General features: G+C 42.0%; 1 protein-coding gene across 1 annotated transcript; it reads right to left on the bottom strand.

Annotated features, from left to right (window-relative positions):
* Nucleotides 1–840: 840 nt before the first annotated feature.
* On the bottom strand, nt 841–26462 carry ngfb (nerve growth factor b (beta polypeptide)). The gene is made up of 2 exons (XM_049021563.1): nt 26257–26462; nt 841–3209 (listed from the first exon to the last, which is right to left on the bottom strand). Exon 2 carries the CDS (start codon nt 3196–3198, stop codon nt 2557–2559), a length of 642 nt encoding a protein of 213 aa, XP_048877520.1. The 5' UTR covers nt 3199–3209; nt 26257–26462; the 3' UTR covers nt 841–2556.

Raw genomic sequence — 26462 nt, 5'->3', positions numbered from 1 at the left:
ACATGTATGAGCCTTTTGACATTTCTGTCCAGTGGGACCTAGAGGGCAGTGAAGACCACAGATCTTCATGAGTGTCTCACTTCCAGAAAATAATTTCCTTGTATTGATTTATATTTAAGAAAAGAAAAACAGACAGACAGACAGACAGACAGACAAGCTCTCGCACTCGCATAGTGCTGACTAGCTAAGCACACATACCTAATGGAATTATCCATAGGTCACGTTCATTTCCAGGGCTGTTTTAAAGAACAAAGCATATTTTCTTTAGTATGCAAATGCGCATTAATTATGAAGTACTTCCATAACTTCTTTTAGCAGCATATTTTAAGAGAATAGCCCGGTATCCGGTTTTGATGAGAGGAAATCTGTGGGGTTGATCTGCTCCCGCTGTGCCTCTGAGGCAAGTTTCGGGCATCATGGCTTGTCAGCAAATGTGTCTTTTGAGCGCGAGCGGAACTGCCACGTCAAAGATTCTGGGCGCCGCCAAGTCACCATCTGCTGCCCTGAAACTCAGCTTGGCTTTCGCTTAAACGGTAAAAAAGGTAAAGGGCATTTGGGCCTTACGATCACATGGCAGGTTGTGTATGTGGGTTTTATCGTTTGGTGGCAGTCGTTTCCAGGTGCTGATAGTTAACCACCCTCCCCCCACACACACACACATAGAGCATAATGTAGCATCATGTAATGTGGTACAATATAAAATATAATATCAGTGAACTTTATCATAAATCAGTAGAAAACTTACAGGATGCATTCCAAGGCTGGTGTATTACAGGTGAAGGCTTTAGCTTTTAAATAGTCTAAGGAACAGTGCACAATAATTCTGATGAAACACACACACACATTGCAAACTTTATTAAATAGCGGTCCTGAAATTTGTAACCCTAGACTTTTACCCCAAAATGTTGCATTAATGTAGTCCAAATGCAAAATGAGAGAAGTAACATGTGATCTAAGTCCATGAGCTGGACTGGTCACAGTCTATTGTATTGCAGGGAATGTCCAGTGATTTTCGTTAAAAATGCATGAATGGAGAAGTACAAAAAAAGTACAAAAAAGACCTTAAATAGTTTTTCCCTGTAGGGCATTTCCCTTTCAGTGTTTTCAGAATCACTTTGGAGCCGCAAACCCTATTGGTCGATTCAGGGTGAAAAGGTGCCTGTCTGCCTGAAAGCCGTCCAATCACTCCACGTAAACATCTGACGATGGGGCACTGAGTAATGAATTGGCTGAGCCTGTGTCCCATGATCTCAACAACACGTGGCTCTGTTTGCCAGATGTTTTTCTTGACCTCTTTACCCAGGAGCGGGCTTTGACATTTGATGTTTCTCCTGTTCTACTGCTTGCCTCCTTGGTGCCTAAAGCGTGGTCCCGTTCCATGGTGGGCAACCATCGACGGTGGCCCAACAATGATAAAAAAAGGTCAGCAGCGTGGAGCAGCAGCGTCTGGCTCTATGGTTCCTGACATAAGCGCACAACCAGAATCTGAAAACTGAGTAGCAGAAGATCATGATTTTATAAAGAGCCTGATGGAGATTTATGTAGCACTCTTTCCATTTTAGGTAATGTTCCTCTATAACTGTATTTTGTAAGTGCTGTTGATGGGAAGTAGTAATTACAGAAGTGCGACTTTAAACGTAACTGCTTGACTATGACCCTTCATTTACGGTAGCGTGAGTTTGCTTTTGGTTTCCAGTCTGGCACTTGACTCATGCAGCATTTGTGGCTCTGCATCAGTGAGCACAAAGTATACATTGTTGGATAAAAACAAACTAAACAGCCACTTTTGCCATACCACCGATACGACTACACTGTTTCAGTTATGAAATCGCCAGTGGGTTCCTAACTCCTCCGAAACCAGACTTTGGGCTCCTTGTTTGCACTTACCTGATGTCATACCAGGCACAGGACCGGATTACCAAGCCCTCCAGTGGTACGTTTGGTCCACAATCAACTTTAGTCATCAGCTTAGGCCTCAAGGAATCATCCTGTGCGTGGGGTGGAGCTTACACTGACTGAGTAAAGTGGGAGATAAATCTAAATCCTCAAGTAAACAAATCAGCTGAAACACTTCACCTCTAGGAATGCAATGAGAAAATTCATGAAACAGTGTACAGACATGCACACTTAAGATAAATACGAAGGGCGGAGAAGGAGTACCCTCCAACGCAAAGAGCCTTGGTATGTCCTGTGCCTTTCATGAAGCCGGACTGTCATTTACTTGATAGGATATGAGTGATTGTCCCTTTGTGTTGGAAAATAAGGCTTTACCGGCTTAAGGAGTAACAGCGTCCTGCATATATAGGAAGCGTTTAATAAATAACAAAATCAACAGCAACACAACAATGAACGCATGAATTCTTATATATACTTTTTGACTGTATAAACTATAAATATGATATGCGGTCCTTATAACTTAAAATAACCAGTAATTTACAGTGTGAGATCAGGGTTTGGATTGTGACAGATCGCCACTGGGCAGAGGGTTATTGTTGGCATGGCCTTTTGCTGTCCGTCATACTGCCTGTTGGGAGAGGGGCCTGCAGTGGGTGCCAGTCATTGTCTCCAGGACTTGCGGCTGAGCACGCAGACGCAAGCCACATTAATGCGGATGAGCCGCCAGGCCACCAGGTTGTTGAAGGAGGTGAGCGCCCGGACAAATGTGTGTGTGTTGGTGCAGTGGGAGTTCCAGTGGCGAGCATCCACACCCAGGCATCCTGAGGAACCGGACTTAGCAGCCCGGCACATGGTCTCGAAGAAGTACTGCTTCTTGACGACGTTGTTGATGTTGACGTTGGGCAGCACCGTGACGTCATTGCCTGAGATGTCCGTGGCCCTGGTCTTGTTGCCCACCCAGGCACTGACGCTGTCACACACGGAATAAACACCGCGGGACTGCGACGGCGCCGCATGCCTGCGCACCCTGGTTCCGGGCTCTGACTCCGGAGGGTGGGTGCTGAAGAGCACCCGGGCTGAGTGCCGCTGCCGGCTGTTGAAGAGTTCGGGGTCCACAGTAGGGGCTGAGTCCGAGGAAGCAGTGTCTGTCTGGCTGAGGATCTCGGTATCGTCCCAGGGGTCGGTCCTTTTCTGTGATAGGCTCTCGGGCCTGGACTCCTCCCATGCCCGATCCTCCCCCCCCATGTTCGCTGCAGCCTGGACGCCAATCAGGAAGAGCAGGATCAGCATCGACGACCTCATGGGCTCGCGTTCTGCCAACAGAGGAAAGGAGGTCAGTTAGCTGATGCCACCTGCTGCAGCCACCTACCTGGATCCGGGCTGCACCCACACCTTGCCAGAGGTGAGGGGAGCTAATAAAAGACTATTCTCTCCTTATCTGTAGATTACAGAAAATGATCAGATCGTAAACCTGACAGTAACACAATGTTCAACAAATATTTAATCATAAATCTTTTTCTCGGTAGCTTGATTCTGTTTTGATCTTGCTGTTCTCAGCCTTCACACCAACCATGACCGTCTGTATGTACTTCGCTCGAGTTAACATTTCTCATTGTGTGTCCTTCGAAAGCTCGTCTGTCCCTGGGCAGAAGCATGTTCCTGCAAGAACCTCGCTTTGTTAGTAAGAACAAAGCACAGTTCTTCTCCTCAAACAGACCACGGCACTAAATGAATATCATCAAAATCTGCTTTCTTTTCAACATACTATATTTACCATGTCATATTACTTCTTTCTTTTTCAAATTAGGCGTACGGTTTTCAGAAAATCTGTACATTTAAAGGGATTGTCGTGCAAGGCTGACTTTCCAGCCGAAGGCCGGTGCGTGACAGCAGAAAACAGGGGAGAGAGTTCATAACCCAGACATGTCCGTATCACACCAGGGATAACGCTAGACAGGTGTAGAGTATGGTTAATTTTTTTCAGCAGTAGTCTGTGCTCAGAAGGTTAAAGAAGCACATCGTGATGACATCTACAAAGCATGGGAGATCCTCAATTGCCATGACAATTATTCTAGCAAGGAAGCTATCTTGGGTCTTCCCTGGAGCACACCTTTCTTATCATTGCCAAGCTTAATTGCCGAAACCAAAATCATAGGTCTTGAGAGTCATAAAATGCATTGGAAAAAGTGCTTTTAAAGGAAAATTGCCAGAACAGAAAGAGACACCCAATCTAAGACTGGTGGATAAGCTGCAGTCATAAAGAATTATTCAACAAGCCACTGATTATCCCTCTGTGGCCAATTAAGATTCTTTCCACAAAATTAAGTAACATTATAACCAGACAGACAAGCATGGAGTGAACCCACAGGCATTTGAAAAAAAATGCGTGGAAAATTACTGACTCGATTAAATAATCTGTGACCTTTGTGGTACCTTTTAGACTGCAGTATTTCAGGGCCTCTTGGAAACCATACAATAGGCATATTCCCACCACATCATTCTGCTTTTGCCAGCTTTTGGCTGCCTGTGACTGCCCTTTATAAAACAGAAACACCAGTCCTGGTCATGGGAGCCATCAGTCTATGTCAATTCTCAAGCTCTCTCCTCTGTGCTGAGAGAGAAGGTTAAATTAGTTCATTCAGGGGAAGTCTGGAGCTGCAGCAAATGTATAAGTCACTGGTCGCCAACCAGTTGACTGGTCAATCTTCAAGACATTTGTACGTGATCATGACCCCCCCCAATTCAACTCTTCATATTATTGTCTTTGTAAAAGTAGCTCTCACTGTATAAGCAGTGGGAGAACACTGATGCAAGTGCTCAGTCGGAACCAGATTCTTTGTGCATGCTGACCCTCTGGTGGCATAGCTGGACACTCCTGTAGTGCAAAAAGCACTTGGTCTTCACCCCACCTCTATAAATGTGGGCGCTAAAGCTTCATTTGGGAGACTGTCAGGTAATGAAAGTAACAGGAACCCACCCCCGGTAAAGGGTCTTGTTCTTTCAGTGAGGATTTTATAAATAACTTGTATTAATTTGTACACCTGGTGGGACTAATGCAAAATACCTCTTTTAAAGGTTCAACAGCAGGTCCCATTCTGGGATGGAAACAAAAACTCTCTGTTAACAAGATACTAAGGTAAACGATTCTCTATCCGAGGACTCTGGTCATAATTTATCTTCATTTTCTTCACAGATAACTTGGCATGTTTACCCTAATAAACTGAGACAGACATAGGATATTAAGTAATAACAGTCAACAAATTCCAAAAACAGCAGTATCAGAGATAGTCTGCACTGTGTCAGTGAAGTATTCATCCATTTTCTGTTTCACTTGTATAGAATTGCAGTAAAATCATTTATGACTTACCAGTGCCAATGCTCCTAATTAATTCACTGAACAATTTACTGTGAGTATTAAACACTGACTTAGCAACAGCTCCAAGAAAACATCAAGATAATCCCAGCTTTGTAATGTTTAGACTGTCAAGCCAAAAAAAAGCTAAACAAAAAACTATTGTTTTGTCTTGCATTATCTGTACCTTTTGTTAGCTTGCAAAATAGTACACTCTTCCTAGAGTTTTTCTTTTTTTTTTGAAAACAAAAAAAACATCTAAAGGTGCTGTTGTATTGTTTTACTGTTTAACCAGGCGAGCACTGTAATCCACTTGTAACGTCTGATCTTACCTAAGTGTCCCAGCAAAAGACATTCACTCTCAGGATTGGTTACTACTTATGTCCTAAATGAACATTCAGCTAGCTTCCTATGCTTACTAATGGGCATTGCATGCTTTAGGGCTCTTTAGCAGTACTGATACAAAAATCCTGCAAATGCCTTGCAAGTTTGACTCATAAATGTGGTTTTGCTAAGTACGTCCTTCAAGAAAGTCAAAAATGTCATGTGAATACACGAAATGGAAGATGTATAAATAGCTTCAGTGTATCCTAACATGGTTTTCTAGCAAGAATGTTATACTTGCCTTCCACTAGCATTTGTTGGCTGGGTGACTAGTTTTCTAAATTGCATGTCTTACTGTCTTATTCCTGTCAGAAAGTATATGTCACATCTACTTCTAAATATAAATGTGTTCGAAAATGTTTTTTTCCTGGCTAACAGTATAAAAACTGTTAAGTTTTCTTGTCCATGGTGTCGAATTAACTCTCTGTGGCCCTGATCACACTTGGTTTTGAATGCATCTTGGATAATTGGATTGCAGGTTGACTCAAACCACTTGCTGAAGTGGTCTGCGAAACATCTGACCACCCATCTTTTGTAGCGTCCACACTGATGCGTCCTGATACGTCCCCAACAAGGACGTCATAAAAACTGTAGGCAGGGCCCTTTGACCTTCTAGTGGAAGTGGCGTAGGTAGTAACGGAATCTGAACAGCTGAGTGGTCAGCTGGACACCTTAGAGATGCATGATGGATACAGCTGTAAATGGTGATGTATCTCACCCAAGATGCATTTTAAAACCGAGTGTAAATGGCCAGTGACACGGGTCAGGGTTTGGAAGATGGAAGAATGGACAAATGGATTGATATCAGCGCAGAGTTGTTAACAGTCTAAACGAACAGATCTCTGTGTTTGAGTATCTATTGAAATAAATTCCTTTCAGAAGAATTCCCATAAAAATGCAGCAGTGGAACAGAATATAACAACATGCCATGAATAAATACACCTGACTTTTACTTCTGTAAAAATAATTTTCCCTTTAAGTGCTTCCTTCCTTGGCTGCCTAAGCCAGCCAGATGCAGTTGTAATGTAGGAGATATTGCAGGTCTTTCTGCTTTTCTCCCTGCACAGTTCTGTTATTAGTTTAATGTTGATTTGTATCTGTACACTTCCACCAAAGCCCTTTTTATAAGATTTGCCTTAAATTTCCTGTTAAACATTTACAGTATCACTGAGCAGATGCCGCTATGATTGACATTTGCTATCACAAGCTGAAGGACTTTTAGTTTCTCCTTGAAGTTCTTTCTTCGGAACGGGGTTGTTACTAATATGGCATTCTGCGCGACATTTCTCAGTGTTGAGGATGTCCTCTCATTTGGACGTTTGCAGCTCTTGATGGTACGATTCTTTGGAATGTCACTGCCTTCTGGGAGTGGCGTTGTTACTAACTGACGGGCACTCCCACAAAGCCTATAGGCATTAAGCGTGCCAGGACTGGCGTAGACCCAGCCCTCTCACTGCACTGACACTGCTCTCCCCTCCACTTCACTTCGTTCTTTATTGAGACATGGAAGTATCGGTTTGGCCTGGTATGAATTGGTAGGTGTTGGCCATATACCAGCAGGCAAAAAATGCTCAATCTTATCCGTACAACTGCGCGTTGATTCTAAAGTAAAGAAACATGAAAGGGTAACGGTGGTGGTTGTAGGTTGTTTGCCTTGTCTCACTTTTGGAATGAATTCAAACAATACTCTGGTAAGATGAGCACTGAAGCCAGAACAGGCCACAGATTTGTCCTTACTGACATTTACGGAATGGACGGCAGGCTGATCAGCAGGTACTCAACAGATCAATGGAAACTCCACCTCCCCCCCCCCCCCCCCCCCAATCTCCATCTTCATCTAGGTACAACACTGCAAACTGCATAAAGTAAAAAAAAACTCAACAGGGCCTGAAACAAGCAGACTTGGAATTCGCCACTTCTTGGTAATAGTATTGTAGGTAGTGTTTAAAACACATTAATACATGCCCTTGTGGAAGTTATAAAAGCACAAATGGTTTCCATGGCAACTGCTTCCAGGCACTAAACACGACCTTGGTGACATTTTTCCCACATGACAACTTAATGTACATTTAAACTCTTTGCTGCTTGGTCCCAGATAGATGCTTGTGATGGTTTATAACCTCAGTGTGCAGGATGGGCTTTGTTTTTAAAGAATTTCTGGGAAGCTGTGACTCAGCCTTTGGGCATGTGAACATCACAGGCTTCAGCTAGATGGAAATTCTTAACTGAGTCTCTCAGCATGTAAACGTCACGGACTTCAGCTGGATGGAAATTGTAAACTCAGACTCTGAGCATGTGTACGTCACAGACTTCTGCTGGATGGAAATCCTTAACTCGGTCTCTTAGCATGTGTACGTCAAAGATTTTAGCTGGATGGAAAACCTTAACTCAGTCTCTTAGCATGTGTACGTCAAAGATTTTAGCTGGATGGAAAACCTTAACTCAGTCTCTTAGCATGTGTACGTCAAAGATTTTAGCTGGATGGAAAACCTTAACTCAGTCTCTTAGCATGTGTACGTCAAAGATTTTAGCTGTATGGAAATCCTTAACTCAGTCTTGTAGCATGTGTACTTCACAGATTTTAGATGGATAGAAATCCTTAACTCAGTCTCTGAGCATGTGTACGTCACGGACTTCAGCTGGAAGTTAATCCTTATCTCAGTCACTGAACACGTAAATGTCTCGGACTTCAGGTACATGGAAATAGTTAACTCAGTCTCTGAACACGTGAAAGTCACAGATTTCAGCTGGAAGTTAATCCTTAACTCAGTCTCCGAGGATGTTCACGTCACAGATTTCAGCTGGATGGAAATCCATATCTCAGTCTCTTAGCATGTGTACGTCAAAGATTTTAGCTGTATGGAAATCCTTAATTCAGTCTCTGAACACGTACATGCCTCGGACTTCAGCTGGATGAAAATCCTTATCTCAGCCTCTGAATACGTGATTGTAACAAATATCAGCTGGATTGAAATTCATAGCCCAGACTCTTAGCATGTGTACGTCAGATTTCAGTTGGATGGAAATCCTTATCTCAGTCTTTTAGCATGTGTACGTCAGATTTTAGCTGGATGGAGATCCTTAACTCAGTCTTTGAACACGTGAAAGTCACAGATTTCAGCTGGAAGTTAATCCTTAATTCAGTCTCCGAGGATGTTCACGTCACAGATTTCAGCTGGATGGAAATCCTTATTTCAGTCTCTGAGCATGTGTACGTCACGGACATCAGCTGGATGGAAATCCTTATCTCACTCTCTGAGGATGTGTACGTCACGGACATCAGCTGTATGGAAATCCTTATCTCACTCTCTGAGGATGTGTACGTCACAGATTTCAGATGGATGGAAATCCTTAACTCAGTCTTTTAGCATGTGTACGTCACGGACTTCAGCTGGATGGAAATGATGGAAATCCTTAACTCAGTCTCTGAGTATGTTTACGTCACAGATTTCAGTTGGATGGAAATCCTTAACTCAGTCTCTTAGTATGTCTACGTCAGATTTTAGCTGGATGGAAATCCTTAACTCAGTGTCTGAGGATGTGTACGTCAGGGACTTCAGCTTTATGGAAATGATGTAAATTCTTATCTCAGACTCTTAGCATGTGTACGTCACAGATTTCAGCTGGATGGAAATCCTAATCTCAGTCTCTGAGGATGTGTACCTCACAGATTTCAGCTGGATGGAAATTCTAATCTCAGTCTCTGAGTATTTGTACTTCACAGATTTTAGATGGATGGAAATTCCAATCTCAGTCTCTGAGTATTTGTACGTCACAGATTTTAGCTGGAAGGAGATCCTTAACTGAGTGTCTAAGCATGTGTACGACACGGACTTCAGATGGATGGAAATTCTTATCTCAGTCTCTGAGGATGTGTACATAACAGATTTCAGATGGATGGAAATCCTAATCTCAGTCTCTGAGGATGTGTACATAACAGATTTCAGAGGGACGGAAATCCTTATCTCACTCTCTGAGGATTTGTACATCACGGACTTCAGCTGGTTGGAAATCCTTATCTCAGTCTCCGAGGATATTCACGTCAGAGATTTTAGCTGGATGGAAATCCTTATTTCAGTCTCTGAGGATGTGTACGTCACGGACTTCAGATGGATGGAAATCCTTATCTCACTCTCTGAGGATGTGTACATCACAGATTTCAGCTGGATGGAAATCCTAATCTCAGTCTCTTAGCATGTGTACGTCACGGACTTCAGATGGATGGAAATCCTTATCTCAGTCTCTGAACACGTGATTGTCACAAATTTCAGCTGGATTGAGATCCTTATCTCAGTCTCTTAGCATGTGTACGTCACAGATTTCAGCTGGATATAAATCCTTAACTCAGTCTCTGAGGATGTGTACGTCACGGACTTCAGATGGATGGAAATCCTTATCTCACTCTCTGAGGATGTGTACATCACAGATTTCAGCTGGATGGAAATCCTAATCTCAGTCTCTTAGCATGTGTACGTCACGGACTTCAGATGGATGGAAATCCTTATCTCAGTCTCTGAACACGTGATTGTCACAAATTTCAGCTGGATTGAGATCCTTATCTCAGTCTCTTAGCATGTGTACGTCACAGATTTCAGCTGGATATAAATCCTTAACTCAGTCTCTGAGCATGTGTATGTAAGATTTCAGCTGGATGGAAATCCTTATCTCAGTCTCTGACCATGTGTACGTCAGATTTTAGCTGGATGGAAATTCTTATCTCAGTCTCTTAGCATGTGTACGTCAGATTTTAGCTGGATGGAAATCCTTAACTCAGTGTCTGAGGATGTGTACGTCAGATTTCAGATGGATGGAAATCCTTAACTCAGTCTTTGAACATGTGTACGTCACAGATTTTAGCTGGAATGAGATCCTTAACTGAGTGTCTAAGCATGTGTACGACACGGACTTCAGATGGATGGAAATCCTAATCTCACTCTCTGAGGATGTGTACTTCACAGATTTTAGATGGATGGAAATCCTAATCTCAGTCTCTGAGGATGTGTACATAACAGATTTCAGATGGATGGAAATCCTAATCTCAGTCTCTGAGGATGTGTACGTAACAGATTTCAGATGGATGGAAATCCTAATCTCAGTCTCTGAGGATGTGTACGTAACAGATTTCAGATGGATGGAAATCCGAATCTCACTCTCTGAGGATGTGTACATCACGGACTTCAGCTGGTTGGAAATCCTTATCTCAGTCTCAGAGGATATTCACGTCAGAGATTTTAGCTGGATGGAAATCTTTATATCATTCTTAAAGGATGTGTACTTCACAGATTTCAGATGGATGGAAATCCTTATTTCAGTCTCTGAGGATGTGTACGTCACGGACTTCAGATGGATGGAAATCCTTATCTCACTCTCTGAGGATGTGTACATCACAGATTTCAGCTGGATGGAAATCCTAATCTCAGTCTCTTAGCATGTGTACGGCACGGACTTCAGATGGATGGAAATCCTCATCTCAGCCTCTGAACACGTGATTGTCACAAATTTCAGCTGGATTGAGATCCTTATCTCAGTCTCTTAGCATGTGTACGTCACAGATTTCAGCTGGATATAAATCCTTATCTCAGTCTCTTAGCATGTGTACGTAAGATTTCAGCTGGATGGAAATCCTTAACTCAGTGTCTGAGGATGTGTACGTCACGGACTTCAGCTTTATGGAAATGATGTAATTTCTTATCTCAGTCACTGAGCATGTGTACGTCACAGATTTCAGCAGGATGGAAATCCTTAACTCAGTCTCTTAGCATGTCTACGTCACAAATTTCAGCGGGATGGACATCCTTAACTCATTCTCTTAGTATGTCTACGTCAGATTTTAGCTGGATGGAAATCCTTATCTCAGTGTCTGAGGATGTGTACGTCACAGATTTCAGCTGGATGGAAATCCTAATCTCAGTCTCTTAGCATGTGTACGTCACGGACTTCAGATGGATGGAAATCCTTATCTCAGTCTCTGAACACGTGATTGTCACAAATTTCAGCTGGATTGAGATCCTTATCTCAGTCTCTTAGCATGTGTACGTCACAGATTTCAGCTGGATATAAATCCTTATCTCAGTCTCTTAGCATGTGTACGTAAGATTTCAGCTGGATGGAAATCCTTAACTCAGTGTCTGAGGATGTGTACGTCACGGACTTCAGCTTTATGGAAATGATGTAATTTCTTATCTCAGTCACTGAGCATGTGTACGTCACAGATTTCAGCAGGATGGAAATCCTTAACTCAGTCTCTGAGGATGTGTACGTCACAGATTTCAGCTGGATGGACATCCTTAACTCAGTCTCTTAGTATGTCTACGTCAGATTTTAGCTGGATGGAAATTCTTATCTCAGTGTCTGAGGATGTGTACGTCACAGATTTCAGCTGGATGGAAATCCTTAACTCAGTCTCTTAACATGTCCACGTCATAGATTTCAGTTGGATGGAAATCCTTATTTCAGTCTCTGAGGATGTGTACATCACAGATTTCAGATGGATGGAAATCTTTATCTCACTCTCTGAGGATGTGTACGTCACAGATTTCAGCTGGATGGAAATCCTAATCTCAGTCTCTTAGCATGTCCACGTCATAGATTTCAGCTGGATGGAAATCCTTAACTCAGTCTCTGAGGATGTGTACTTCACAGATTTTAGATGGATGGAAATCCTAATCTCAGCCTCTGAGGATGTGCGCGTCACGGACTTCAGCTGGATGCACATGATGGAAATCCTTATCTCAGTCTCGGAGCATGTGTACGTCACAGACATCAGCTGGATGGAAATCCTTATCTCAGTCTCTGACGATGTGTACATTACAGATTTCAGCTGGATGGAAATCCTTATCTCAGTCTCTTAGCATGTGTACGTCACAGACATCAGCTGGATGGAAATCCTTATCTCAGTCTCTGACGATGTGTACATTACAGATTTCAGCTGGATGGAAATTCTAATCTCAGTCTCTGAGTATTTGTACTTCACAGATTTTAGATGGATGGAAATTCTAATCTCAGTCTCTGAGTATTTGTACTTCACAGATTTTAGATGGATGGACATCCTTAACTCAGTCTCTGAGCATGTGTACCTCACGGACTTCAGCTGGATGGAATTCCTTATCTCAGTCTCCGAGGATGTGTACATCACAGATTTCAGCTGGATGGACATCCTTAAATCAGTCTCTTAGCATGTCTACGTCACAGATTTCAGCTGGATGGAAATCCTTATCTCAGTCTCTGAGCATGTGTACTTCACAGATTTTAGATGGATGTAAATCCTTATCTCAGACTTTGAGGATGTGTGCTTCACGGATTTAAGCAGGATGGAAATGATGGAAATCCTTAACTCAGTCTCTGAGCATGTGTACGTCACAGATTTCAGCTGGATGGAAATCCTTCACTCAGTATCTTGGCATGTAAATGTCACGGAGTTCAGCTGGATGGAAATCCTTCACTCAGTATCTTGGCATGTAAATGTCACGGAGTTCAGCTGGATGGAAATCCGTATCTCAGTCTCTGAACATGTGAATGCCATGGACTTCAGGTGGATGGAAATCCTTCAGCAGTCTTTGAGCATGTAAACGTCACAGACTTCAGCAGGAAAAAAATCAAGCAGTCTGTGAGCAAGTGAATATCATGAACTTGAGTTAATGCAAATCCTCGACTGTCTTTGAGTTTGCGTGCGTTATGGATCTGAATTGAATGGAACCATTTTGATTTCCCAATTCGGTCCTTGGGGATCCTTGGAAAAAAGTGAATTGTCTGGCAGGGAGCTTGGAGGAATGAAAACTTGGACTGACTCTGGGTCCCCAAGGATGGGATTTGAAGAAAAGAAGACTTTTTATCTCCCCCTCAAGCAAAGAGAAAACCTTAGGAGCAGACCTGCCAAGCTTAAAAAACACTCACAAACTGAAGTTAGTTATTCTGCAAGCTGACATTGATGATTTCCTTAACATATAATCTGAAGAGGTTGGGCAGGGGTTACGTTGAGAGACGTGCTCTCTGTTTTCATATCCGCACATCGTATTCCATGGAATGGATGTCGGGGATCTAAATTATCATGATGAACACATTTATCATGTTGATTTTTCTGTTGTGAGTTTTAGAGGCTGGCAGTGTTTACTTTAATGCCGTGCCAAGACTGGGCATCCTCTTGTCCGTTGTAAACATTTGGCCTAAAGCCTATTTGGCTTGAGCCTTAAATCGAAGTGAAGCATGTATCCTGCTATAATGCTTAATCATAGAAACTGAAATTTAACAGATGGAATAAGTTTATTTGGACCTTGTATTAACAGAGAGGACAGAAGCCACAGTGTTAAAGGCAGTCATAGTAAACAGAGTGGGAACCGTGCATCGTTTTTGTATATGTGAACGGAACTTAGATTTGTGCGGTTTTAGTCACTAGTAGCTTAAATTCTACTGGGGTTGATTGTAAAAATGCTTTTTAGAGGACCCTGGCTTGAATGAAACTTGTCAGTGACGAGATTTTATGACGTTAATTGCTTCTCATAGAGAGATTTCATAAAATAGCTTCACACCAGTCCTGACAGGACACTGCAACCGATGGCATGAGACACACTCTACTCTTCCAGTTTTCTTCCTATATTTTCATTTTTTTTTTTAGTTGTCTCAGAAGACAGGTATGGCATTTGTTGAGCAAAAAGTAAAACATATTCCAATGACAATGCTAGGAAACAAAAAATGAGAAGAGGCAATACTCTTTAAATGTAAGTCAGACACCCATTTCATAAGGAGCCTCTGAAGTATCGGTCTGCTTATTCTTGCAATGCCAAACCGCCTGACCTGTAACTGGGCCCGCATGTCTATGGAGTAATAACTTAGTTGTAACTGGCCCCAAATGTAGTGTAACAGAGCTGGATGCATGCTGGGATATTTACTTTTAATATTTATGTACTGGAATAAGAAAACCACTTTTGGCGGGTGCAACGCATAGTCTACAGAAACACTGCAGAATAAGGGCCTCTGGGGACTTCAAACCTCAAACAACCATGTTCATGGACCAAGTAACCTTACAGGTATCAAGCAGCTGTAATATATCACATTTAGCAAGCAATTTATATAAGGAAAAAATTATTGAGTAAAAATTTTTACTAGGAAAGTACTTTTCAAAGTGTTTTGAGGTCACTTGCACAGCAGGCGAGTTTGATTATAAAAACAAATATGCTGAATACGGTGATAATTCTGTTACTGAAAAAATCTGTTTATATCGACATATATACAAACAAAATCACATAAGAAACAACTTCATCTCTTTTAATACGCCTAGTCTAGCTACTTTACTCATTTTAAATCTGGTTTGTATACCCGTAAGATAAAACTATGGAATTTAAAATCATTTTTATTCTTTTATTTATCAATCATTTATTTTTCTTTTTGACACCCAAAATAAAATTCCATAAATATTTAAATGAATGTATTAATGATTCCATTTCAGTCCTGTGTTTATGATGGAGACAAATATCCAAAGTTCAGCACTTCAATGAATGCAAAATGAGTCAAACAGAAAGATGTATCTGTTTATTTTTGAATGTTCTTCAACAAGTAGTATAAAATTAAGGGGTGAAGTCATTGTACATGAGCTGGCGTTGTCTTACTAGACAGTAACTTTTTAATTTTATGTTTTTAAATCTTTGTAAAATTCATTGGTATCAGATTTGAAACTGAGATTGCCCTTGGCCCCATGGAAAAATATGCTTGGTTCAAAGTACAAAGTTCAGGTGGATTAGGTTTACATAATAATGGTAAGCACAAACCCAGTTAAAGATAGCTTACTCATTTTTGCAAACTGATATTTATGAACAGTGCCCTTGACTTGGCACTTCCTGACATTTTTATTTTCTCTGATCTTTTTCTATCGTATATCTTCTTCATCTGTAGCACCGGACCGATTGTACGCACATTTTCTTGTCTGTCAGTACGGGGATAAACCAGGCTTAGAAGTCTGCAGTTTTTATTGCATCCAGGCCTCTCATTGCATAATCCACGCTCCAGGGCAACGTGCATGATTCCAGGAAATTGACAGAGCCAGTCGGATCTCAGGCATTCCTGGAGAGTCGTGTGCACGCGGGCCATGGGATGGCGACAGGCTGATGACTGACACGACTGTCTGTTTAGTCACGGGCTTCAGGAGTACAAAGCGACGTTACTGCGCGATTGTGTCACGGAGAGTTTCGCGTCGCGTGTGGCTTCGGAGTTAAGGGTAGGGCGGTGCGATTATGTGAATCACGCGAATCATAGCCTCTCACTCCGTGCGAGTCATTGTGCGGTTTCGCCGATGACATATCCTACTGTATAACGCAGCAACTTTCTCCTATGCTTTTCTCAGATCTCTCCATAGGCACTGTTACTCTGGGTGCTACGCTGCGATGATCATTCATATTTGCACTGATATCATAACCGAACAAGATATTACTTACAGATGTAGCATTAGCAATGTTGACTTAAAACGTATTTTTTTTTTTCGTTTGTTTGTTTTTAGATTTTCCGGGCAGATGAAAAAATGTATTGGAAAAAAAAACTAAAGCCAAACTGAGAGAGAAAAAAAGAAAAAATAGGGAAGAAAGAAAAATGGAAAAGGAAACGAACTTTATAGCGTGGAAAGTTATGAAATACGAGAATCTGTTTTAACAATTTGCTGATGGTTTGAGCTGCAGCCATCACAAGGCTGTGGGTCTCTGGGGAGCATTTAAAAGCACGTATCCTCTAAGGAAGTTCCCCAGGTGCTCTGATGCAAGTGAAAACATGTGTAGGTCATGTATATGTGAGCTGCCAGGCATGTCAGTTGCAGTCCTCCAATCAAATAATCCTCAATTACAAGCAACTGTGTATTCCCTTAATAAAGTATTCCTTTTGGAAATGAGAAAACAATGCAGCTTAATCATGTTGTCTTGACAGTGTGTTTCTTTTCAGCCCTGTTCTTCAGTACCTGTATTGTTGCATTAATTGAGAGGAAATATCACCAACACCGATGTCTGACATTCTGCCACGTCAAGTTGTGATCGACGTGTCACTAGCAGCTCAGCTGAAATCACCCTAAGTGCCCTAAAATCAAGGGAATCAAGGAGCGCCCTGGGGGTTGAGGCTTCTCTGCAGGGAAATAACTGTTCCTGTAATACACAAGCCTCCAGAAATGCTCAAGTAGCTAAACAAGCTGTGTGACACAGCATTACCTTCTCCCTGACGGTGCTCGCTAGGCCGCGGGAGCCCATGTGCTGTTTTTGTCCTCTCCATTCTTATGCACCCCCTGCCCCTCCTCCTCCCCCTTGACAGGTATCTTCCATAATTGTCATTTTGTGCCAGTCAGGGAGGAACAAGTTGGCAACCACAAAACCACAATGAGCACTGTGACATGGCTCCGAAAGAGCTTTTGAATAAATGTTTAGGTAAGGCGGGCCTGACGTCAACCGCGGCCTGCTGTAAACATCGCCCGTAAATGCAGAAAGCTGTCCACACTCCTCACCTCCAGTGCCATAGGCATGCATCCAGATTGTTTATCTGGGGCCAGTTCACCTGTCACCTTTGGCTCAATAGTTGAGCAGAAGTGGCAGGTCTCTCGCTATCATATCCATGTTCGATTTAGAGGTGAAAATCATGGTGGGAGAACCAACAGTTGCAAGGACAGAAAGATCAAAGTAGCTTACCTTGAATTGTTGACATATGATGAATTAGTAATGCCTATATATCTTATCCATCTATCTATGGCATTATATTATGTGTGTGATGGTTCAGTTCAGGGTTCAGTTTGTATCTGTGTCTGAATCTTATAATAATATGACCTAATTCATCAAACTCTTTGCCCTGTTTGATTGGACTAAAACACATTTCTGATGACCCATTGAGTCTAGATTATTTGCTTGGATATTTTATAGCAATTACAATTTAATTAAGTGCTTATTTCAGGCTATATTATGATTGCATCTCTATTGCACTACCTAATCAGTTTGTAGTCTTACAAATTTTAAGGAATGTGTTATGATCGTTTACTAAACATCTGGATCATGTGTCCCCTGTGTACTGGTAACGTGCTAATTGGGAGTTTGTCATCTTTTCCGAATGCGCCCATATGTGGTGAGTATGGTAGTACTCATTGTTGTAGATGAGGTTACGCTGATTCATCCTATAGTCTCAGCATAACTTTATTTTTCAAACACTGTCATAATCAATATTGCCCAACTGGCCACCATGGATAAGCAAGAGAGGGTTATTGTTAAAAGGGGCTAGCTACGCTGAAATGGCGAGAAATCAGCTGTAGAGTATCACAAAGTATCCATCTTTCTTGTGAATTTCTTTAATAAACACTTTAAGGTGTCTCTAGCCAGTTTCAGGGCCTTTCCGCCATGTAAGTGACAGTGTAATCGACCAGGGGCATTTGACTAGGGATTGCAAAAGACTGGGTGAGAAAAATCTGCAAAAATATATGATATTTATTTAGTATAAGTATTTATACTAGTTTCACTACTTTTCTTATAAAGCACCAACAAGAACTGCTAGTTAGCAGCAAGATACCCTGTGCTACTGAAAAGTTTCAATATAAGTCAATTGACAAAATCTATTTTCTGCTGCTGTGAAGGGGGGCGGCGTTATTGCCTGGGGTGCCAAAACACCCAGGATCGGTCCTGGCCAATTATATTTTTCAAAAACTAGCATTATGCAGTAAGCTTTCCCTTTGTCAAAGCCTTCTTGTTTTTTTCTAAATCCTTCGGAACTATTCTTAAAAAATATGACTTAATAATAAACCTGCTTCCTTGCATTGAGTTATCAGTTCTATACTGTAGCTTCACCTACAAAAGAACAGACGTCTAATTACTGTGGTTAGCTTGAGTAACAGGAGCAGTTCCATTCATCTTATCTGGATTAATGCTACATTCACTTTTTTCTTTTTCATTTGATTTCCTAATCTCCGGGTCTTATTCCTGTCTGTAATGAGTTCTCAAGTGCATGTTCCAGCTTAAGGAAAGCTGTTAGCTCACCAAAAACAACACTGGGACATGAACTGGGTCATGAACACTTTTAGCCTTAACCATGGCATGGCAGAAACATAATTTCAAAAGATCTAGCGCTATATCCGAGAAACACAACTAGGTCGTGAAATTGAAAGGGCTGCAGCTACTCCTCTGCTCTTCGTCTTCCCCACCGCGGCCGTTAAAGTTAAGGTCGCATCGTAACGGGGAAAAAGAAACCGCATGAGTGAATTCAGCACGTTCACAGCCGCCAGAATGACTAAGCGTGTCTGAGTTTTTGGAGCTCGGAACTTTCCATTTTGTATTCGCAGGCAAATTTGAGAGCAGCACCTGTCCATGCCGTTGCTGTGCGCACATTCTTCCAGCAGATGTTCAAATTTACATTACATTCCGTGGCCATGTACACAACTGTCGCTCCCCCCCCCCGAATGCTGAAATTGGATCCAGAAGTTTAGGAGGTGCTCCTGAATCCTGTCTGCAGCACCTTCCCTGTCTCCATTCTCACGTTTCATACTCTCTTATCTCTCCCCGCTGCTTCGTGGTCAGTATTTCGGCACAATGGGCACGTCGTGCATCTCGGAATTCTAACCACATGTAGTGGAGTCATTAAAAGCACGTGTAAACAGACAAGAGTAATTTCCGCCGTAATCATGCAGGGTCACCGCAATGTTTACACGTCTTCCAGTAATAATAAAGTTGCTTTCATATAATGTTATAATTCATCGGATTTTATTTTCTCTCTTTAGTAATTATTTGAGTCCTGGACTGTCAACTCCCTGATGAGAATAAACACTGCAATTGCTCCAATATGCAAGGGGTCTGGGCAGTAAAGCTAAGTGAATACCTATTGCCAGATTTCACTTTCTGACAGACCAGAGCCACCCACATTTTAACATCAGAGGTGACATTCATGCAGTGAATTTGTGATGTTTCCTGATAACTCCTAGAAACAGCATAGATCAATTACACATAATGGTCATCCTGTGACAATAGGTAGGTTTCTAGACCTACCTAAATACCTACATTGCTTTTCAAAATGGTCTACAATACAAAAATGATTATGTTACATGGTCGCATATGGATCAAAGATATCAAATAGAAATGTGCAATAAACCATAAATAACACGTCCAACTGAATTGTTAGCTTTGAATATGTAAACTGTATAAATTTCGAGTTTGTTGGAGGTCTTTGCATTGCAATGTGTTCCAGTGTAACATAAGACTGTTTCAATGTCTTAATACGATGGGGGAAATTTTGATTAATTAATTAATGTTTTATCTATAATTGATTGAGGACAAATAAAGAACAAGGAGGTGGATAATTGAAGGAAGAAAGAGAACCACTGTGATGCAAAGTAGATGTCCTGGATAGTGCTGGCGTTTCCACATGGTATTTTTTGACATGCAGATGCAAATGGAACTTTAGATCCCTGGAATTATTAGCAACACACAATGGTCTCATGTATAACTACGTTGAAGCAAATAAGAGTGGCTGAATGACCTTGTGACAGTGACAATTTGGCTGAAATCTTTAGGCAAAAATATTTTGTCTATAGCTCTTATACTCATTCTATTGCAATTATTTTCCCAGTTATTCTTAATCATCTAAATACCAATCCAGAAAAGTTGAAGGCTATTATTTTGAGTTCATTTATTATTATTTAATATACAATTTTGCATATTGCTTAGCAAAAGAACAAAAAAAAACTCACCAAATAGAACGTATTTCATTATTGTCAACCCGCCTTTAAATACATTTAAATACAAGCTTTCTGTTTTGCAAGTAAAACAAACCTTGTTAATATAACGGCTCAGGTTAGCCATTTCCACCAAGCGGAGTTGGCCCTCCTTTTATACTGGCTGCTGAGAGGAAGCGATTAAAGCTCAAATTTACCCCTCGGAGGAGATTGCAGCTCCCCAGTGCAAAGGAAATTCAGATTCAAGCTGGTGACGATGAAAAGAATGGGAATTCCAAGGTAGACCCACACATGCTTAATGTAGGACATGTGTCCTCTGTTACTGAAAGGCACATGTTACTTACTGAGAAGGTGCGCTGGATGGGTTTACAAGGACGTTAGATGATATAGGTGATATAGTATACAGGAGAAACAATACCACACACCCCAAGGCCTAGATATCAACCATGCTTGTAGGCAACACACTTTTTCATCATTGTCTGATTGTCCACATGCTAATGCTGTTAAATAATTCAGCGCTTTACCTACCTAATACTAAAGTTACCTTACCGTGCCTGACAAGACAACTGTCTGCATTTTTACAATATTATCATAGATCTAGAGGCCTGCAAAATTTGATGATTGTGAAACCTGTTACTGATAATTTCTATAAAAGAAACCCCTACGTAAGACATATAATGTTCCTTTTGTTTTTCGGTTTAACTTATGGTATTTGTTTTCCTGAGTGTGTGGTATGCTGCCCTTTGGCTATGCTGGCAATTTTATACAATATACCCTAAATATTCTTTACCATTTCATTACACTGGGGGGCTCCTTGACAACCTCAGGATAATGACCTGAAACAGGTCAATGGGGGGTTTCCTTTTAACCTGAATGTCACTATATACAAACATTATTTTAACAAGATGAACATATGAACTGACAGAAGACATCGAAGAACCCAAGACCCTCCTGTATGGTTTTTAGCGTTATGACTTAAAGCGGCACTGCTATGCTGCCCTTGATCCTAAGTAAGTGCAGATGTATGAATATGTAAAAGTGTAAGTTGCTTATATAAGTTGGTAAAAATGTTTTGCTTAGGGAAAAAAAAAAAAAAAAAAGTTGGTTCAAATCCCAGAAGAGGCCTCCTGTTACACTCTACAAAAATATGCTTCATCTAATATACTCAGGTATATAAATAGACATATGTGTAAAAATGTAAGCCACAGCAAACTCTTTTGATAAAAGCATACAGCGAATATGTTTTGTTACTAAGTGTTATTATGTGTAAGATCGATTTATTTGTCTTATTAGCTTGCATTAGCTTGCCGAAAGTAAACACATCCTGAACGCATACCAGTGGTTAATATTTCTGACTTTCAGTTTGGTTGTCAGGCACATTCTCTGTGCTTCACTGACTAATTGTTTAATTACAGCTCTGTGGTTCATGGGGTGTGAATTTGTTGGAACCAAAAAAAATAAAAAATGGGAGGCAAGGGGCTTGGAAATTGCCTCAGAAATTGAGATGGTTCAGGTCAGAGCCCTCTCCTGACCGCCGCTTCACTCCAGTTTTTACCATGGTAACACTCTTCTGGCTGCCTTATTAAACAGTCCAGTCGCCCTCAACAGCCCCTACCCAGGAGTTTCCTGGAATCCTGGGGTTCAATTGAGTGCTAATTGTGCCCCCCTGTCCCTTACATGCATTTAAGTGGGAACATAACCCTGGGGTGTTCAGCTTCATCCTCCCTGTGCTCTTTATTTTTTGCCACTGGCATGTGATTCTTATTTTCTCTAACTGAAGGATTTTATATTCTGCTCTAAAGTAATCAAATAAACCAAACCCAAAGCCTGTGTGTAACAGGGGGGCTCAGATTTTGCATTAATGGTACACAAGTCCCCCCCCCCCCCCCACATACACACACACACACATACAAACTCTCCAACTTGAGTCCTTAGATACACATTTTTTTTTTTAAGAACATTGTCTATTTTTGTGGGAATTTAGTTTATTCTCAGAAGTATAATGGTGAGAAACTGCACTGTTTATGTTTCAGCTGAGCAAGAATGACAGGCCACACAGTGGCGTAATCCAGGGCGTGTGATGTTGTGGAAATGTGTTCAGATCGTGGCTTTCAAAATGTTGGCAGCATCAGCCTCCGGTGTAAATGATGGAGAGCCCAGACTATGAAGACTATGCGCAGCTGTGATGGCCCAAACACATTAGTCCATGCACATTATTTATCCAGCACATTATTTATCCGTTAGCTAACCAGGTGAAACCTGCTGTGGAAACAATGTAGATTCACCCAAGTCCTTTATCGTTTGGATGTCGACAGAAGCCAGGGGAGCAGGATCTAACTCCATTCAGACAGTTTGGGGTCTATATTTGAACCTGCAACCATACTACCATAATGCCTCAGTTTAATAATACTTAACAACCTAAAACAAAACTCATTCTTGTGAATTATGTATTTCACGTGGAAATTCTCATTGATTTAACAAGACTGGAGACTGTGCCGTATTTCTTCACTGAAACAAAAGGGAGGCTTAAAAAAATGGTGTTTCTGTACCATGTGCTGCTTATTCCAGGCAGTCATAATGTAATTGGTTGGAATTCAGATACAAAAAGGAAGCTAGTGTGAATCATGAAGGAGGTGCCTCTCTGTGTGTTCTCCTGCTCCAGCAAGAAGGTCTGAGGCTAATGAGGTGGCGCTGAGAGACAGAAGCAGTTTAGGGAAACACAGAAACGAACGAAACACGCAAACAGAATGGGCGCCGGCTACACCTGTCTGTCTGTGCCTATTCATCGCTTGGGCCCATTTGGTGGTGCATGTATCATTCATAGACAGATACCCTCTGAAATGCGACGTGCATGCTCTGGCGGTGACAAACGTGTGAGTGCATCCTTTAAATTTTGGACTTGACAGTGTGCGAGAATGCGGAGTAAGGGAACGACATCAGTGCTACCTCGCTCCGTGCCTACTGTTAGCGCGTACACTCAAATGCAGCAAATGATCAAATCCTGCAAAACAAAATCACAATGCCTGGTATTTTCAACATGCATCCTTCACTTGTCTTGGGTGAGAAGATCAGCATTGACCTTGCAAGACTATGTACAATATGGAAAACAAGTTGGGTGAGGGGGTTGTAAGACGGGACCCTTGGGTGTGTGTGACTGAGAACTGAAGCTGGAGCACTGAAGCTCGAACACTGACACACACAGGTGGTGTCTATCGGAGCTTTGAGATCATCGCTTGCAGGGATCACCATGCTTGATGACTGTTAGTAGACACACATGCCATGAATTTGTTAAGGCACATACAGTCAGCCAGGAAATAGGTTGCTTGGTTCAAAGTGGCAGTTTTTATGCTAATATTTATAGCCAGAACAAAACCATACACATCATTATAGATATTAAGGATCTTAGCAGGTTAATTTCAGTGGATAAAATATAAGGCATTAAAAGACACTAAACGCAATTTAAAATATAAAAGCCACTTGTCTTGTGTGGAAACTCCCAGCTCTGTTTGCTGCTACCACTAAAGAAATGCTGACTTTATTGCAACGCCTGGGATGTTTTGCTAAGGAATCAGTCCTCAATATGACTCTCAGTAGAATTAGTTTTGGGCAGATTTCAGGTAGTCAAGAGAGAACTTAACACAGAACAGACCATCCGTGTCTGATGCTACCCTACTCTTCGTTGCCAGGCACTGGAGTGCTGCAGCTGTCCTTCGACAAGGTCAGCCAAACAGTCACTATCATCTATCTGTGCTAAGTAACCGCGTTCTTATGGCATTTATTCTTAATGGTACAGGAGGATTCTCCGGACAGCACTTAACAATAGCATTGTAGGTCGTCTCCGAAAACGGCAGCCAAAAAAATGTCACATGGCTTCTCTCAGGTGAGCAAAGTTGATGGCTGTAGTAGTTTCAAAAACAGGAGTTAAGCAGTACGTGAGGCAAGAATCGCCAATGCCTGTAGGAGAACTAATGAGCTTGAACAAGGGCAATAATCAGATGAGGTCATAAAAAAGGAGGGAAAAATACTCTAGTGGATTGAAGAGTTCCACACACATGTAAACTGTTTATGTTCCGACAAATGTGTGGACATGCCTGGGCTTAGCATTAGCTTTTGCAGAATTTTTGTTCTTGAGTGAAAATGGTAAATATTTTTAAAACGTTTACATGGGGAGGTGGGGGGGGGTAGTGATCTCTACACCATGTGTAAGAATGGTCCCCTAATTTGTGAACACATGCCAAGTTTGGCTGTTTCTCACTGTTCAACTCCACTTAGAGGCTTGTTTATACCACGGATGGTCTTCTGGACGTCCTGCCTACATTTTAGTGCTCCTTCATCTCTGTGTCTCCATGCTTCACTGTCTCGCAGTACAATGATGTATATAAGTAATGGGGGACATTCCTGTAACCTTTCATAATTTCATGAAAAATTCCTGGTTTCATATTTTCTCAAAGACAGAATGTAATGTTTATATAGCTAAAGAAGTATGCAAAATATATTTCTTCAGAAATTTCTCCAGAGCTTTGTGACAGAATGGAATGGAACTGATTTGCAGTTTACTGTAAAATGCATTTTCAAGCAGTGACCTTTGCAGCTGAATTATGGGTTAAAGTGTTCTGCTATTATACATCAGAGAAAGGCATAGATAAATTCCGCTTCAATGGAACGTCCATCAGTAAGAATAGGTACAAATGTTAGATGTGTAAGTTTATTTGTTTAAGAAACTAATAGAGGCAAGTTGTGAATAATTTAACAGGTGAGGCTGAATGAATACTTACTTTGCGCGCAGACTGGCTGCCCTAGCAGCTGCTCAGAATCGTGGTTTCTCACATGAGAGAACAACCCCTAAGTGGAGTGTGAGGAGGAAGCTGAGGCATGGCATGAGGGGGCTTTCTGGAAGCATCTGGAAGGTGTGTATGCTGTGTGTGCGTGTGCCCCAGCCAGGTGGGCCTCCTCAGAGCTCATTGCCCATCCTGAGCCGGCATCACCTGCATTCAGAGGCCTTTGATTCGGACTCAATGGGAAACCAGATCTGGGTCATAAATAATCGCACACTTTGTTGCACTGGAGCCCAGCTCACTCCCTGTCCACAATTAGCATGATGGATCATGGGGAGGTATCAGGGGGCGGGGAAAGACTTCTGATTTCAAAACACGTTTTCAGGCTTTGAGACATGCTAAGTAATCCATGTGACTGTCTGTGCGCTAGTTACAGGCTGACTCGGGTAACGATTCTGCCCGGGGTTATTGTATGACTAACAAGTGTTACGGGGAGCAGCCCATGAGTACACAGGTATGCACCACCAACAGTGTGGTCTGCTGTATCCCATATGTAGACCTCCTACCATCTCATGGAATAGGATTTCACATTGCTCTAGCCATGTAAAAACTGCTGGGGTGATTATACAATATCTTTTTCAAAACTACGGATGGGGTATGCCGATCCCCGCTACAAGATGAACTTGACAAACCTCTAGGAGGGGATCAGGAAAGGGGGGGGGGGTCTTTCTCCCAGAGGGGATCAAGGCAACGGCTGGTTCCCATTCAGGGCCAGATCCCAGCACCCCACCTCCTAGCACCCAACATCTCACCAACCAGACAGATTCAGTAAAGAACTGGCCAAACTCAAGGAAAGTGGCCAGTTGTGAATGTCATTTAGCCATCTGGGGCTTGGCTGGTCGAGACTAACAAACCCTGTGGTCACATGGACTTGATGTCTGACTTACTAATCTGCCAGAATGTGGACCTCAGTAAATATGACACCTTTTAAATCTCTCCAGAGTAGCATTTTACAGCATAATGCCCTGCAGGCTCAGCTCGGCTTGATGAGAGGAAACTCGCAATCAGCTTCTGCGTACCCCTTGAAACAGGCAGACGGGAGCTCTCTGCAGACTGCGCAGACAGAAATGTTCAGCGCAGACGGAGAGCAGCAGCAGGAGCAGCGAAGAAAAATCGTTTCTTACCTCCACCGCTGTTCCTGCTCCCCAGCAAGTGCTAAACTCCCAGCAGGCAGAGGGTATAGTCCAACTTGTGTATTATTCCAGAGCCTTGTCCCAAATGCCAAGCCCAGGTTGGAAAGACTGGTCCTCTTCCATTCACTCCAGCTCAACTTCTACACTGCTTGAGACATTGATTGTTTCACAAAGTCAGAGAAGTCTGTGTGTCAGTC

This window comes from Brienomyrus brachyistius, chromosome 8 (genome assembly GCF_023856365.1).
Source record: "Brienomyrus brachyistius isolate T26 chromosome 8, BBRACH_0.4, whole genome shotgun sequence".
Lineage (NCBI taxonomy): Eukaryota > Metazoa > Chordata > Actinopteri > Osteoglossiformes > Mormyridae > Brienomyrus > Brienomyrus brachyistius.
The sequence above is the reverse complement of the archived record's forward strand: the minus strand, read 5'-3'. Positions and strand labels throughout refer to the sequence as shown.